Raw genomic sequence first — 16,750 nt, 5'->3', positions numbered from 1 at the left:
GAAGAAATCAAGATGGAAATAAAAAAATTCTATGAAGAAAATGACAATGGAGAGACAAGTTATCAAATGTTCTGGGACACAGCTAAAGCAGTTCTGAGAGGAAAGTTTGTCTCCATAAATGCCTATAACCAAAAGTCAAAAAGATCACAAATAGACAATTTAACGAAACGACTCAAAGAGCTGGAAAAAGAAATACAGACCAACCCCAAACCCAGCAGAAGAAGTGAAATCAACAATATCAAATCAGAACTAAACGAAATTGAAAACAGGGAAGCTATTCAGGAGATTAATAAAACAAAAAGTTGGTTCTTTGAAAAAATAAACAAAATTGCACACCATTGGCTAAGCTAACGAAAAGCATAAAAGAGAAATCCCTAATAAGCTCCCTCAGGAACAAAAAAGGAGATATCACAACTGATCCCAAAGAGATACAAGATACAATTTATGAGTACTACAAAAATCTTTATGGACACAAACTGGAAAATGTGGAGGAAATGGACAAATTTCTAGAAACACATAGCCTCCCTAGGCTCAACCAGGAAGAAATAGATTTCCTGAACAGAACAATCTCAAGAGCTGAAATAGAAACAGCAATTAAAAATCTCCCTAGAAAGAAAAGTCCTGATCCAGATGGTTTCTCACCCGATTTTACCACACTTACAAAGAAGAACTAGTACCTATCTTGCAGAAACTATTCCACAACATCGAGAAGAACAGAACCCTCCCCGACACCTTTTATGAAGCGAATGTTACTCTGATACCAAAACCAGGAAAGGATGCAACAAAAGAAAACTACAGATCAATATGCCTAAGTAATAGAGATGCAAAAAGTTTCAACAAAATCTTAGCTAACTGAATCCACATGCTTATCAAAAAAAATAATCCACCACGACCAAGTGGGCTTCATCCCAGGGATGCAGGGATGGTTCAACATACATAAATCTATAAATGCAATTCACCACATAAACAGAAGCAAAAACAAAGACCACATGATTTTTTCAATAGATGCAGAAAAAGCTTTTGACAAAATTCAACACCCTTTCATGATACGAACACTTAAGAAAATAGGCATACAAGGGACATGACAGACCCATAGCCAACATCATACTGAATGGGGAAATACTGAAATCATTCCCACTTAGAACTGGAACCAGACAAGGCTGTCCACTATCTCCACTTCTATTCAACATAGTGCTGCAAGTCCTGGCTACAGCAATCAGACAGGAAAATGGAATTAAAGGTATCGGAATAGGGTCAGAAGAGATCAAACTTTCACTGTTTGCTGATGATATGCTATATCTAGAAAACCCCAAAGATTCAACCAAGAAACTCCTGGAAGTGATAAATGAATTTAGTAAAGTCTCAGGATACAAAATCAATACACAGAAATCAGAGGCATTCATATACACCAACAACAATCAAATTGAGAACCAAATCAAAGACTCAATTCTCTTCACAATAGCAACAAAGAAATTGAAGTACCTAGGAATTTACTTAACCAAGGAGGTAAAAGACCTCTACAGGGAGAACTATGAAACACTGAGTAAGGAAATAGCAGAGGATGTAAACAGATGGAAATCCATACCATGCTCGTGGATCGGCAGACTCAACATCATCAAAATGTCTATACTACCCAAACTGATCTACAGATTCAATGCAATACCTATTAAAATCCCATCAGCATTCTTCACAGATATAGAAAAAATAATTTTACGCTTCGTATGGAGCCAAAGAATACCCCAAATATCAAGAGCAATTCTAGGCAACAAAAACAAAATGGGAGGCATTAATATGCCAGATATCAAACTATACTACAAAACTGTAGTAATTAAATCAATATGGTATTGGCACAAAAATAGCAATATTGACCAGTGGAACTGATGTGAGAATCCTGATATAAAACCATCCTCATATAGCCATCTAATCTTTGACAAAGCAGACAAAAACATACGCTGGGGAAAAGAATCCCTTTTCAATAAATGGTGCTGGGAAAACTGGATAGCCACCTGTAGAAGGCTAAAACAGGACCCACACCTTTCACCTCTCACAAAAACCAACTCACGCTGGATAACAGACTTAAACCTAAGATATGAAACTATTAGAACTCTAGAGGAAAAAGTTGGAAACACTCTCCTAGACATCGGCCTGGGCAAAGAGTTTATGAAGAAGTCCCCAAAGGCAATCACAGCGGCAACAAAAATAAATAAATGGGACATGATCAAACTACAAAGCTTCTGCACAGCCAAAGCAATAGTCATGAAAGTAAACAGACAACCTACAGAATGGGAGAAAATTTTTGCATCCTATGCATCCGATAAGGGGCTGATAACTAGAATATACTTAGAACTCATGAAAATCAGCAAGAAAAAATCAAATAACCCCATTAAAAAGTGGGCAAAGGACTTGAACAGAAATTTTTCTAAAGAAGACAGAAGAATGGCCAACAAACATATGAAAAAATGCTCAACATCTCTAATCACCAGGGAAATGCAAATCAAAACCACAATGAGATATCGCTTAACTCCAGTGAGAATGGCCTTTATCAAAAAGTCTCCAAACAATAAATGCTGGTGTGGATGCGGAGAGAGAGGAACACTCCTACACTGCTGGTGGGACTGCAAACTAGTTCAACCTCTGTGGATAGCAATATGGAGATACCTTAAAGCGATACAAGTGAATCTACCATTTGATCTAGCAATCCCATTGCTGGGCATCTACCCAAAAAATCCAATGACACTCTACAAAAAAGACAGCTGCATTCGAATGTTTATAGCAGCACAATCCATAATTGCAAGGCTGTGGAAACAGCCCAAGTGCCCATCAATCCAAGAATGGATTAATAAAATGTGGTATATGTATACCATGGAGTACTATTCAGTTCTAGAAAACAACGGGGATATAGCACATCTTAGATTTTCCTGGTTATAGCTGGAACCCATACTACTAAGTGAAGTATCCCAAGAATGGAAAAACAACCACCACAGATACTCACCAGCAAATTGGTATTAACTGAGCAGTACCTAAGTGGACACATAGGGTACTGGGCAGGGGGGAGGGTGGAGAGGGGCGGGTATATACATATGGTCATGCTGGAGACTCAGACTTGTGGGGGGAGCGGGGGAATGGGCATTTATTAAAACCTTAAAATCTGTACCCCATAATATACCAAAATAAAAAAATAAATAAAAGGAGCACTCAGATTAAATTTTTATTTCTTCCTAGAAAAACTTCACATGTATATGAAGTATAAAGAACTATAATCTATAATATCTGCAGTTACTGGGCTTATTTTAATTTGTCTAGCAGTGAACAGGGAAAATGTAAAAGAAAAGAAAGATAACTAAGCCATTAAGAAAGAAAAATAAGACAGGAAACTAGGTAATAAAAGGACAGCAATTATTCTGAACTAGGTTGAACATCACATCAGTTATTTAGTGTGATGATATCCCAAACACAGGTATAAGAAATTATCTCAGGAAGAGAATGTCTTGCAATATGAGAAAGATGTTAAAAAAAAGGAGGGTTGAAATTACACAGGGGAGACAGAAACTGTTCATAAAAGATGACCATGTTATTGAAGGTCTCCTCATTTTAGGATTCTGTTTTAAGTACTAAAAGCATAGTTTACTAGTTTGTGCACATTGTTTTTAATGGTCTTAGGGTTTTTGAAAGAAAAATAAAGTGAAATTATGTATACAATTTAGACATATTTGTATATAACCCAAAATGATAAACTGATGTGGAAAAGATCATGCTTACTTTTTGTTTTCAAATAGTAGAGATCATGATAAATATTAACCAAACATAAGTTTTGTCTACTGTTGTCAGTATCAGAGAAACAACACAGTTAAAATGGAATCCACTTTCTACATTTTCTTTTTAAACCTGATTAATCATGGTTAAGTCAATGCTTGTAGGTAAGTAGTTTTAAGATTGAGTTACTTTTAAAGGAACTGTCTATTTGGTTGGTAGTAGTTCTACATATAAATAAAATGATCATAAATGAATAGTAATGATTAACATAATCAGTAGGGCTGAGTTTTCCTTGGAAAAACCACTCAAAGATGCATTAGGTACACATCAACTGGAGAGAAGAGGATGAAATAAGATTCCTTTTTTTTTCTTTTTTTTTTTTTTTTAATTTAGATTCCTTCATGCCCATGAAGAAATAAGATTCCTTTTAACTCTACAAATTTATGAAAAATCTCACTCATTGAGTCACATAATGATAATTAGAAAAAAATCATAATAAAAATCATTCTAGCAAAATGTCAGTATAATATTTTTAGAGTTTTTTATTTAATATAAATTAGTCAGAAATAGTCTTTTTCTTTTTTTTTTTTTTTTTTTTTTTGAGACAGAGTCTCGCTTGTTGCCCAGGCTAGAGTGAGTGCCGTGACGTCAGCCTAGCTCACAGCAACCTCAATCTCCTGGGCTCAAGCAATCCTTCTGCCTCAGCCTCCCAAGTAGCTGGGACTACAGGCACAAGCCACCATGCCCGGCTAATTTTATATATATATATAGGCCAATTAATTTCTTTCTATTTATAGTAGAGACGGGGTCTCGCTCTTGCTCAGGCTGGTTTCGAACTCCTGACCTTGAGCAATCCGCCCGCCTCGGCCTCCCAGAGAGCTAGGATTACAGGCGTGAGCCACCGCGCCCGGCCAGAAATAGTCTTTTTCATGTCACCCAATAAATCGTAGAAGAGCATTAATATAATTCTTGTTTTTTCATCAGATATACATGATAGTTTATCAGAGGGAAGAACAGAAAGAGAGAGGAGGAGGGAGAGGGAAGAGGGGAGAGAGATAGCAGGAGGGGATGGAAGAAGGATCTATGCATATTAAGGAAAAATAGCATTTCCAGGAGATATGTCATTCCTAGGATAAAAGATGCTTCGGGCAGATTATGGAGTATATTAGAGTCATTCTGTTTAATAAAGGACAAAGATAGCCAGAGTTGCAGAAGTACAGTCAACTGGAATTCCACTTAAAGTGAAATTTCAGCAATTTCAGGCAGAGTAACTAAGAATACTCTGCGAAAGGTGATAAAACACAAGCCTTGCTGTAAGGAAGTAAGTTTTTCATCACAGATTGATATTGATATGGTCTATGGACAGTTGTTTAGAGAAGAAAAAAAGTAAAAGAAAAGAACTTGAAAAACAAAGAAGACATGAAAATAGTAGAAGATTAAGTCATATTATATTAAAGCGCCATGGCTAGGTCGTTTCCCTCTCTGATACACAGGCCAGGTAGATCACACGGACAGTACCTTTCTTTTGGCTTTGAGCTGCTCTTGATACTTGTCACAGGTATCCCCTGGGATTTCCCCTCCCCAGAGAGTGACGCTGACAATGGTGTATGTGACACCCATGACCAGCAATGGGAAGCAGTACACCAGTATGATGACCACGACGTGGTACCTGGAAGAAACAAGAAAACAGTCACTGAAGAACCTGTTGGACTGATGCGTGTGGGGCTTTGAATTTCAGCTTTAAACCATGATTAAAACTGCTGAAGATTATTTACACGTTATCTCTATGCTCTTAATTCACAAATCCATCAGTGAATCATGCTGTTATCACCTACAGTCATGTTCCAAATGCTGCCAGTTGGTCCTTGTTAATCTTTACTTTGTGTGTGAACATAGTAGTTGAGCTGCATTTAAACTGCACATATTCTCCCTGCCTAGAGGTTGAGGACGGCGCCCAAAGGGAAGAGGCAGAACGAGTAACATATTTTCTCCGTGTAGGACTGTTCTACACATCCCTGCAACGTCAGATATATTTGAAATAAATTGTTTTTCATCCAAATGGGAAAAAAACATAGGTAGATACTCTGAGCCATATTGGATCCACAAGTTACTTGATTGTGATTTTATAAAATCAAGTAAAGACATTTACGTATCTTCCCAAAGTCACGCTGCATTCCATAGCATCATTACCTGAGTAAAAAACTTGTAGAACTGTTAGTCACACCAAAGGCATGTTACTTTAAATTATCAAGTTAAATTCTAGGATTTCATAGCTTGCAATCAAAATTATAAGAATGCAATTAGAAAGGGAAGGGAGGGTAAATCATAATATAATAGCCCAAATAGAATTTTACAAACTTGTGTGTGGATTCTGTTGTTTCAGGAAGGCTTTAAAATGTTAGCTTGCTATACTAGTCTTCCCAATAGTGGTGTTCTTTTGTAAGGTGAACTTAAACCTCTTTGCCTTCCTGTTTCCTGGTAGTTTACTAAGAATGGATTTAAATTCAAGGGGAAGTAATTTGGTCAACAAATAATTTGAGGATGACAACACTATCATACAACTAAGATTTACTACTAATAATGGATAGAATACAATACTCAATTTAATAACAACTGCTTAATTTCCCTAGAATAAGTGCTCCTTCACATTTTTCTCACAAAATCTGGACTCTGGGTAGTTAGATAAAATGACTGCTTTAAAATATGACCATTATTTGCACCATTTTATATTTTTAAAATTTTATTTAGGGAGTTTAGAGGGTACAAATTATTTGTACATGGATGAATTTTATAGTGAGAAGTCTAGGCTTTTAGTGCACCTATCACCTGAATAGTGTACATTGTGCACCAAATCCAGCAAGGAATTTGTTAGTTTTAGAGGGAAAAATTTGTTGCTAAAAAAGGGAAAAAAGCATTTTATTGAAATAAAACTTAAATGATCAGGATTTTAAGAAATGCAATCAATTACACAATTATACTTTTTATCTTCCTTTGTTCTTTTTAAGGTGGGTCCAAAATATGAAACAGCAAATTCTATCACATAGCACTCCTGTTTCCTTTTCAACCTAGTGTTCTGGGTTTTCAATGCTGAAACAAAGGAACACAAACCACATCAAACCAAAATAAAATTAAAGAACCTACCAGGATACTCCTTCTCTTCATCCAGGTTTCTTCAAGGAGCAATCAACACTTTGGGGCTTTGGTTTCTTCCTTCTCACTCATTTATCAATCAATAAAAACCTTGTTTGCTTGGTACATGGCTTTCATCTTTTTATCACTTCCTTCAGGAAACTCTCTAATGCCACCTCATATAAAGTCCTCATATTTCCAATTAAAAACTTCTGTAACTTATACAAACTTATTGACCCTCTCATACTGTATTATAGTATTTTTATGTGTTTCTTTTGCCAGCTAATGCGTGAGCACTGAAAGAAATGTCTGTGTCTTATTTGCTTGATTAGTGCTCCTAATCTGTAGTTTCCTAATTGCTTAATAAATTGAAGTTGAAATCATTATAGAGAAATAACTTACGTAAAATGTTGTTTGGGACCTTCTGGCCATTGCACATAGCAAAGAGTACGGCCTGGCATGACTTTGATTTTGGAGTAGAGACATTGAGGGAAGGCAAGTAGAAATGCAAGGATCCAAATACTTCCAATGACAATCTTGGTAGCTGTAGCAGACAGTCTGGGTTTCAAAGGATCAATAATGGCCATGTACCTATATAAAAATAAACAAAAAAATCATTTCGTTGGTTTTCTTATTAACAGAGTTTAACATGGAATTTTAAAGGCATTTCAATGGCCACAGTTATTGCTCTTTTGGTAAACAAGTTGATAAGGATTTTGTTTATAGAGGAAGCATAGAATGATAATTATAGCATAGTCTAAGGAATCAGGCAGATCTAGGTTCGAATCCTACTATGACATTTGTTTAACCTTTTTGAAACTCAGCTTCATTATTTTTAAAATTGAAATAAGAGCACACACCTCTTGGGGTAAAGTAAGGATCAATACAAATAATGTAAGTGAAAGGTATTGATTATTTAGTGCTGTGCCTAACACACCAGAATTCATAAATGACTGCTGAATTGAATTGGAAAGACACTTAATAAGTGCTTAAAAATACTGGCTCCATGACTCAAAACCTTCATTTCTCTTCTGTATGTTTAACTTTTTAAAAGAAAATTCTGGAGAAATAATGTGGATAATACCTACATAACTGACAAAGATGAGAAACCACTATGAAAGATATGGTCAACATATCCATTTTAAAGCAGCAAGAGACAAGTTCAAGATTTAGATAAGAATGAATAAATTAGTATAACTGAGGCTATGTGTTCCTGTTATCCTCCATACTGGATTGATACTACATCATGAAAATCTTCCTGGTGTTTTCTATATAACTATGCATAATATAGCTGTAATGGGAATATATATTATTTTAATCCTTAAAAAGCATTCTTACATACGACTTTTAGAGTACAACTTTTGGGAAGTTGGTAACTCTATAAATATGGGAAAGGTGGAAAAAATATATCTGGAAGAAGTAATTTTCAGTTTTAATAGGATATAATATGGCTAGTTGTCAAATTCTGGCTAATGTTCACAGCTAAAAATAATATGTACCAATAAAACAAAATATTTACATTGTTTCAATTTTACTTTTGGCCATTTAATGTTTGCAGAATATATTTTGATTTATGCAAAATTTTCAAAGGCAATACTTCCATCAAGAATAAATATTACTTAAGCCAAAAACATTTTAACCTTAAGGATAAATATTTCAAATAAGAATATTTTATCAATTTATCACTCTTTGTTTTTGTAACTTTTAGGCAGAATAAAATCTTCAGTAGATAATTGGAAATTATCCATATGCTATTCTTAATAATAAATTTACTCATGATCTACCTAAAGAAAATATTGTTAATTCATTGTGTATAAGAGCTAATAGGTAAACATGAACCTTAGATATAAAAAAGAATCATATTTGTCCATTTGTTACGGGCTTATTCCACTTAGCTGCATACCACATAAATGAGGGATCTAAAATAGTCAAACTCATAGAAGTAGAGAATAGAATAGTGGTTTCCAGGAGCCAATGAATATAAAGTGTAAGTCATGCAAGATGAATAAGTTCTAGAGATCTGTTGTGTAATATAGTATCTATAGTTAACAATATGGTATCCTGAACTTTAAAATATGTTGAAAGGATAGATCTCATGTTAAGTGTTCTTAACAAACCCATACACACACACACACACACACACACACACAAGAAAATTTTGGAGGCAATGGATATGTTTAGAACCTTGATTGTGGTGATGGTATCACAGGTGTCTACATATGTTCAAAGTCATCAAGGTGTACACATTAAATATATGCAATGTTTTATATATAAAGTATACCTCAATAAAGCTTACAAAAAGAGAAAAGAAAACAATTGTAAAAACAGTACCTTGACTTAGGAAAACAAACTGAACCATACAAAAAAAATAAAACACATGTATTTGAAATGGAAGACTTTAAAATTTATCTCTTTTGCTTGTTGATGAAGATAATAATAGAAACATTTGTTGATTGTTAACAATACCCAGGCATTTTATTACATACATTATATGTATTTAATATCCATAATAATCTAACCAATCAAATAATATTATTACCTTGATTTTATAGAAAAAGAAATGGAGACTTAAAAAGATTAAGTAGATTGTTCATAATGGCCCAGTAGTAAGGGGAAGAGCTGGAATTCTAAACTAGTTCTGCCAGTTCAAGACAACACATTAACAGATATAGATTATGGCTTTAGAATATAACCATTCATGTTAGAAATTGTGAAAGAGAAAAAAATTGTAAAGTACAGATGACTTCCCAAGAATCAAAAGTCACATTTGCCTATTGAATGCAAAGGCATTGATGTATAACATTAAAAACAATAGTCAAACCTACGAAGGCAGGAATTGTAGGTAGGCATTTCTGTTCCCAGTTCTGTTGATTATAACTCATGTAGCATTTGTCATAATATAGGAATTATTTCTTTATTACTGTTTCCAGAGCCAAGCACAGCACTTGTAATAAGTTTTGTTCTGAGCTGAATAGTCCTTGACTCTATCATAATCTTTTGCTTTTTTGCTTGACCTGATATTTTATTAATGTAATTTGGATATTAAGACAGTTGATTTTTTAAAACTGAAAACAGAAATTGAGGGGCATGAGCAGGGTTAGATAGCCCTGCGCAGCCACTATCACACAGATAACTCAAAATAAACCACAAATTTCTTATTGGTTCTTTTAGTCAATTAGTCTAATATAGAGAAATTATTTTCTGGCAAGTAGAGTATTGTTTTATTTGTATTATATGAAAATAATAACCCCATGTTCTCACTAACATTTTAGTGAAAGTAGACATATTGAAGCCGTGGTTGTTATTTCTGGTCTGATCCATTATTCATTTACTCAATAAAACACTGAATGCCTATCACAGTATTCCAAACACTGTAATGATACAACAGTGAACAAAATGGCCCTAACAGAGCTCACAGTTGAGTGAAGTAGATAGATACTAATCAAAAAATCTCACCAATAAAGTGTAAATTACAAATGTGACAAGCAAGTGTTACGAAGGCCAAGTGAATGCATTAAGTGGGAAAAACATATTTAGATTGTACATCAGTCTTCCCTAAGAAAAGTCATTTTGGGTCAAAACTTGGAATGGTGGCTAGGCAAGGTTGCAAAGATTTCTGGGATAACAAATAGCATGTGAAAAACTTCTGTGTTGACAGTGGGTTTTAATGGGTTGAATTATGTCCTTCTAAAAAAGATATATTGAGGTCCCAATCCCAATATCACAGACCTTGTTTGGAAATGCAGTTCTTACACAGGTAATCAAGCTAAAATGAGAGCACTAGGACGGGTCCTAATCCAATACGACTGGTGTCCTTGTATAAAGGGGAAATTTGGAAACAGAAAGAGACACAAAGAGAGATGCCATGTGAAGATGGAGGATTGGAGTGTTACATCAATAAGGGAAGGAAAACCACAGAGTCCCAGAAAGCCACCAGAAGAAAGATGCAAGGAAGGGTTTCCCTACAGGTTTTTTTGAGGGAGCATGGCCGGGCTCACACCTTGATTTCAAACTTCCAGGCTCTGGAACTGTTACACAATACATTTCTATTGTTTTAAGTCAGCCAGTTTGTGGTACTGTATTATGGCAGCCCCCAAAATACTAATACAATGGGTAGGGATGGGAGAAGCTTTATGTTCCTGAGTAATGAACAGCTACTGCAGTTTTAACATAGAAAGTACAGAGGGAAAGTGGTTTGAGATAAAGTTATAGTACAGGTTATAGATTTTTATTTTCCCCCTATGGAAAGGTAACTGAGGTGATTTAATCAGCAGAGTAAAATAATCAGATTTTCTTTAGAAAAGAGTATATGGCTCAGTCTAGAGAGTGAACTGGAGGAGGAAAAGAATATAAGCAGGGAATTAAATAACCTGGCTAATGTTTTGATTTGAATAAGATGATTTGTGGCTTGGAATAGGGCGTTACCACTGGGGGTTGAATAAAGTGAATGGTTTGAGGAAAGTAAACAACAACAACAACAAAATGCTAGAACATTGTTGTAATAAAGGAGACCTGTTTGGCAAAAGAAGTAGGTAGAATTGCTAGGCTTCTCTGAAGATGGATTTGAAATTGGTGATTAGGAATTCATTTTGGCACCAACATTTCCTCTTCTGCAACTTTCTTTAACAACAATAATTTGCTCAATGGTAGGCATGGAAAGAATGTATACTTAGGCTCATCTGGAGCAATATTCTCTGGACTTTGAAAAGAAAGGGTCAAATATAATGGTCAAATATATCTGAAATATAATTTCACCCAAATAATTGTCAGTATTTTATTCCTTTAAAGAAATAATGTCTTTTATGTGATTACATTAGCTTTTCCTAGGTTTTTGAGTGAGCTTCTTACTGCCATTCTTCCCTCACCAGATTCCCAAATATGTTAGAGTCTCCTTAAGAGTGATTATTTCATAAGTAACAGCTAAGATTGGATTCTGAAGAATGAAGAACTCTTCACATTAGCAGATCAGCCAAACACATTTTAAAATCACTGTTTATTATCTCTTATAGAGGCTAAAATTCTCAGAAGCATCCATTGAAAGCTCACATTTTTAGTGCCATCTCTCATCAGTTTTCTTTTCCACTCTAATACTAGACTCCTTTACCACTTACTTTTTTTCTGATGCAATTGAGGGGGTCTTTTATGTTTACCTTGGTGTCTTTTGAAAAATAGACATTTGTTGAGATGTACTTTTTGTTTGCCTACTCTCAATAAGCATGCCTTTTCAATTTTGTAATTTTCACTGGTATCTGGTGTCATTCTTCCTTTTGTTGGCGTTTTTATTAAGCTGTCTCAGGAATTTTATGTACTTTTACACATTTTCAAGTTTTGCAATGAAGACAGAGTGCAGCCTTCAGATGTTTACTCGATTGTACTAACCAGGCTAAGGAAATTTGTCTGAAATGATATGGATTTCACTATCTTCCAATTTGCTTCTGGACATAGTAGATCTCCTAGTGCATAAGTCCCAAATATAAAAAGTGGTCTGGCTACTCTCTGTGAAAAATAAAGATGAGTTGCAACAGCTGCTCATGATCCATAAAATTTCAACTCTGGCTTTTGGTGCTAGAACATTTCCTGCTTTGACAAATCCTTTGAGAAAGACATAACCTTTTTCAAAATTGCATTTTTTTGGATAAATTTTATTTTGGGTTTTCCATAAATATCTTAAGCAAATGTAAGAAAAACTAATTGATCAGTTAATTATAAATATTATCTTAATGAATTTCAAAGTGAACAAGCTTTTATTAAAATAAACCTTTACATACATTCATATGAATGTACACATATAATAGGATATTATTTGGCAAGAAACAAATCATTTGTTCACTTACCTTTAAAAGTTCAGACAAAAAAATTTTTTTAGCAACGCATATACATAAAACATTTCAAAACAAATGGAGAGAATTGTTGGCATCATCTAATGTGATAAACTCTCCTCTTAATTATGATATGTTGGTTAATCATGTTGTTCAAATCTTCTTTATCTTTTCTAAGTTATGCTATTATTATTGTTTTGTCTTCTTGTTTTACTGGCTACTGAGAGAGGTATAGTCCAACTAGGACTGAGGATTATTTTTCATTTTAGTTACATCAAGTTTGCTTTGTATCTTTTGAAGCAATGTTAATACAAATCTAGGATTGTTACGTCTTCCTGTTGAAATGATCCCTTTTATCATTAAATGTCCTCTTTACATTTAATAACATATGTATTAAAGTCTAATGTTTGTGATATTTATAGAGACAATCTTTCCTTTTGGTAAAGCCTTTCGCATAAACATTTTAATACCAAGAATGTTATAAGAAATCAAGAAATTTGATTTCATGATAATGGGGCATGTTAATTCCAACTGCATATTTTTTTTCATTTTTACATTAACATACAGTAAAGTTTATTTTAATTGATGTGCAGATCTAGGCTTTTTAAAAAATGAATAAGTTCATATAACAGTCACCACAATCAGGACACAGGATAGTTTCATCACCACAAAGGAACTCCTGTATGCTACCCTTTGTATCCACACCCTCTTCCTGACATAAAACCTGGGAACCACTGATCTATTCTCCACCACTATGGTTTGCTCTTTTTGAGAAAAATGTCATATTAATATAATTAGACAATAGGTAACCTCTGAGACAGGCTGTTTTCACTCAGCACAACATCTCTGGGATTATCCAGCTGTGAGTGTGTTTCCTTTCGCTGCTGAGGTTGTGTCAGCGTGTGGTTCATCCATCCTGTGCAGGACATTTCAGTTGTTTCTAATTTTAAGCAATTATGAATAGAGCTCTGTGAGCATCAGTGTCCAGGCTTTTGTGTGAACACAGTTTTCATTTCTTTAGGGAAAGTAAATATGAGTAGGAATGCTGGCTTATATGGTAAAAGTATGTTTAACTTTATATGAAAATTCAAAACTGTTTTTATAGTGGATGTACCACTTTGTAGTCATGACAGCAGGGTACGAGAGTTCCACTCTTTCCAAATTGTTTAATTTAAGCCATTCCAATGTGTGTGTGGTCATATTCCAGAATGGTTTTAATTCACATTTTCCTAATGAAAAATTATGTTAAATACCTTTCATGTACTTATTTGCCATTAATATATAAACAGTTCCTGTTTAAGGCCTCTGCCCATTTTAAAACTGGGTTATTTTCTCAAGGGTAAGTGTGGGTTTTTTTGGACAGACTTCTTGAGTTACAATTTACATACCATAATATACACTAATTTAAAATATATGATTCACTTATTTTTAGTAAAGTTTTAGAGTCATGTAACCATCAACACAACCTAATTTCAGAGCGTCCCCATCACCTCCTCCCCCCAAACCCTCCCTCCAACCGCAGCTGCTCCTCGTTACGCGCTCAGCTCCAGGACATCCTGAGCTATTTTCTCCTGATACAGCCTTGACTTTTCTGGAATTTGATATAAATGCAATTACATAATAAGTAGTCTTTTGTGTAGACTTCAACTTGTTTCCTCTATTTTAAAACTGGATTATGTGACTTCTTATTAAGTCCTAAGAGTTTTTGGTGCATTCTGGACACAAGACTTTTACTAGACATGTGATTTACAATATTTTCTCCAAGTCTGTGGCTTGTCTTTTCACTTTCTTCATCGTGTATTTAAAAAGCAAAAAAATTTTAATTTTTTTGGAAGTACAATATGCCAATTTTTTGCTTTATTGTTTGTGCTTTTGTGGGCATATTTAAGAAATCAGTACCTAACTAAAGGTTGTGAATGTTCATGTTGTGTGGATTTTCGACTACCTGGGAGTCAGCACTGCTAATTCCTGCATTATTCAAGGATTAACTGTGTACAGGGGTGTGTGTGTGTTTGTGTGTGTAAAGTTTAATTCACATAGTTCTCACATAACGTGCTTAGAAATAGATATTGTTTATGATATTAAGAAAGTACTGAATATTATAGTTGGCCAAGGATTCTCACTCAGGAATAGGTATTGAGTTATCTTGGATGTACTTCAGAATGTGCTTAGATGATCATATGGTTATTTTTGAGATCATGTATAGCAGTTTTCAGTATTTACCCATCCATACTTCTCTGGGTTGTCTTTTTTGGTAGTTGTTTCCTTCCCTCCTCTTTTCTTTCCATCCTATTGATAAAGCCACATAATTTACATCTCTGAAAAAGATATTTCCCATAAGTTATAACGTAGGGTGATCAGAACAATCTATATTAGTCAATTAGCTAAATAGTGTGCAAGTGTCTGAGAGAAAAGTATCTACTGATGACCAGACTTCAGCAACTGGGTTGTGATATTTGACATATAGGCAGTTCTCACTTTGAAAAAAGGGGTGAGAAATTCAGAATGACCAAGAGTGCTGAAACCATACTAAGTGACCTTAGCAGTCAGTGGGAAAAATTAGTTTTCCTGTGATCTTTAAAATTTTCATCAAAATATTTAAAACTCTCTTACTTTTAGTTATGAATGCATAGAGAAATGAAAAATAGAAAAAACTAATATTTATTTAGTGAAGTGTAATTTTAAAACATTATAAACACTAATAAACAAAACTTTTTTGCTTTGTAAAAACTATATCATGGATAGTTTGAACAGCATTTGCATTCTTCTTATCATATGAAATGATGCAGAACAAGTATATTTGCTGGGCCTTGGCAAAAAGTACTCCTTTCTAAATTTGAATTAACTTCCAACATTTTTTTTTTATTTCGGCATATTATGGGGGTACAGATTTTAAGGTTTCAATAAATGCCCATTTCCCCCCCTCCCCCCACAAGTCTGAGTCTCCAGCATGACCATCCCCCATATGGTGCACATCTCACTCATTATATATGTATATACCCGCCCCCTCCCACCTGCCCAATGCCCTATTACTGCAGTACCTATGTGACCACTTAGGTGCTGTTCAGTTAATACCAATTTGCTGGTAAGTATATGTGGTGCTTGTTTTTCCATTCTTGGGAAACTTCACTTAATAGTATGGGTTCCAGCTCTAACCAGGAAAATATAAGATGTGCTATATCACCATTGTTTTTTAGAGCTGAATAGTACTCCATGGTATACATATACCACATTTTATTAATCCATTCTTGGACTGATGGGCACTTGGGCTGTTTCCAGAGCCTTGCAATTATGAATTGTGCTGCTATAAACATTCGAGTGCAGGTGTCTTTTTTGTAGAGTGTCATTGGATCTTTTGGGTAGATGCCCAGCAATGGGATTGCTGGATCAAATGGTAGATTCACTTGTATCGCTTTAAGGTATCTCCATATTGCTTTCCACGGAGGTTGAACTAATTTGCAGTCCCACCAGCAGTGTAGGAGTATAGAATTTTTTAATTTCCATCTTGATTTCTTCATTTATGAAGTAATCATTTAGTAGGAGATTGTTTAATTTTCACGTTTTTGTGTAGAAATGTGAGTTTCTGTTAGGGTTGATTTCTACTTTTATTCCACTGTGATCTGAGAAGGTACATGGTATGATTTCTATTTTTTTAAATTTCTTGAGATTTACTTAGTGTCCTAGGATATGGTCAATCTTAGAGAATGTCCTGTGAGCTGATGAGAAGAACGTATATTCAGTGGATTTTGGGTAGAATGTCCCGTAGATGTCAGTCAGACCCGGTTGTTCCAAGGTTTTGTTTAAGTCCATTAATTCTTTATTAATTTTCCGTTTGGAGGATCTGTCTTGTGCCGTCACTGGGGTGTTGAAATCTCCGGTGATTATGGAGTTGCTATTAATCAATTTGCTTAGATCCAGTAAGGTTTGCTTTATGAATCTGGGTGCACCTAAGTTGGGTGCATAAATATTTAAAATTGTTATCTCTTCTTGTTGAAGTGTGCCCTTCACCATTACATAATGACCCTCTTTGTCTTTCACTACTTTTGTTG

At 34.7% G+C, this 16,750-nt stretch overlaps 1 protein-coding gene across 1 annotated transcript in view; it reads right to left on the bottom strand.

The window, feature by feature from the left end:
• The window catches only part of TACR3 (tachykinin receptor 3), an 82,725-nt gene that overhangs the window by 31,798 nt on the left and 34,177 nt on the right, over positions 1-16,750 (bottom strand). The window contains exons 6-7 of the mRNA XM_020284483.2: positions 7,285-7,473; positions 5,272-5,422 (exon numbers count right to left, since the gene is read on the bottom strand). Coding sequence (XP_020140072.2) covers positions 5,272-5,422; positions 7,285-7,473 — 340 coding nt within the window. The remainder of the gene's footprint in view (positions 1-5,271; positions 5,423-7,284; positions 7,474-16,750) is intronic.

The sequence above is a fragment of the Microcebus murinus genome, chromosome 27 (genome assembly GCF_040939455.1).
Source record: "Microcebus murinus isolate Inina chromosome 27, M.murinus_Inina_mat1.0, whole genome shotgun sequence".
Classification (NCBI taxonomy): Eukaryota; Metazoa; Chordata; class Mammalia; order Primates; family Cheirogaleidae; genus Microcebus; species Microcebus murinus.
Note: the sequence above shows the minus strand (reverse complement) of the source record. Positions and strands in the feature narration are given on the sequence as shown.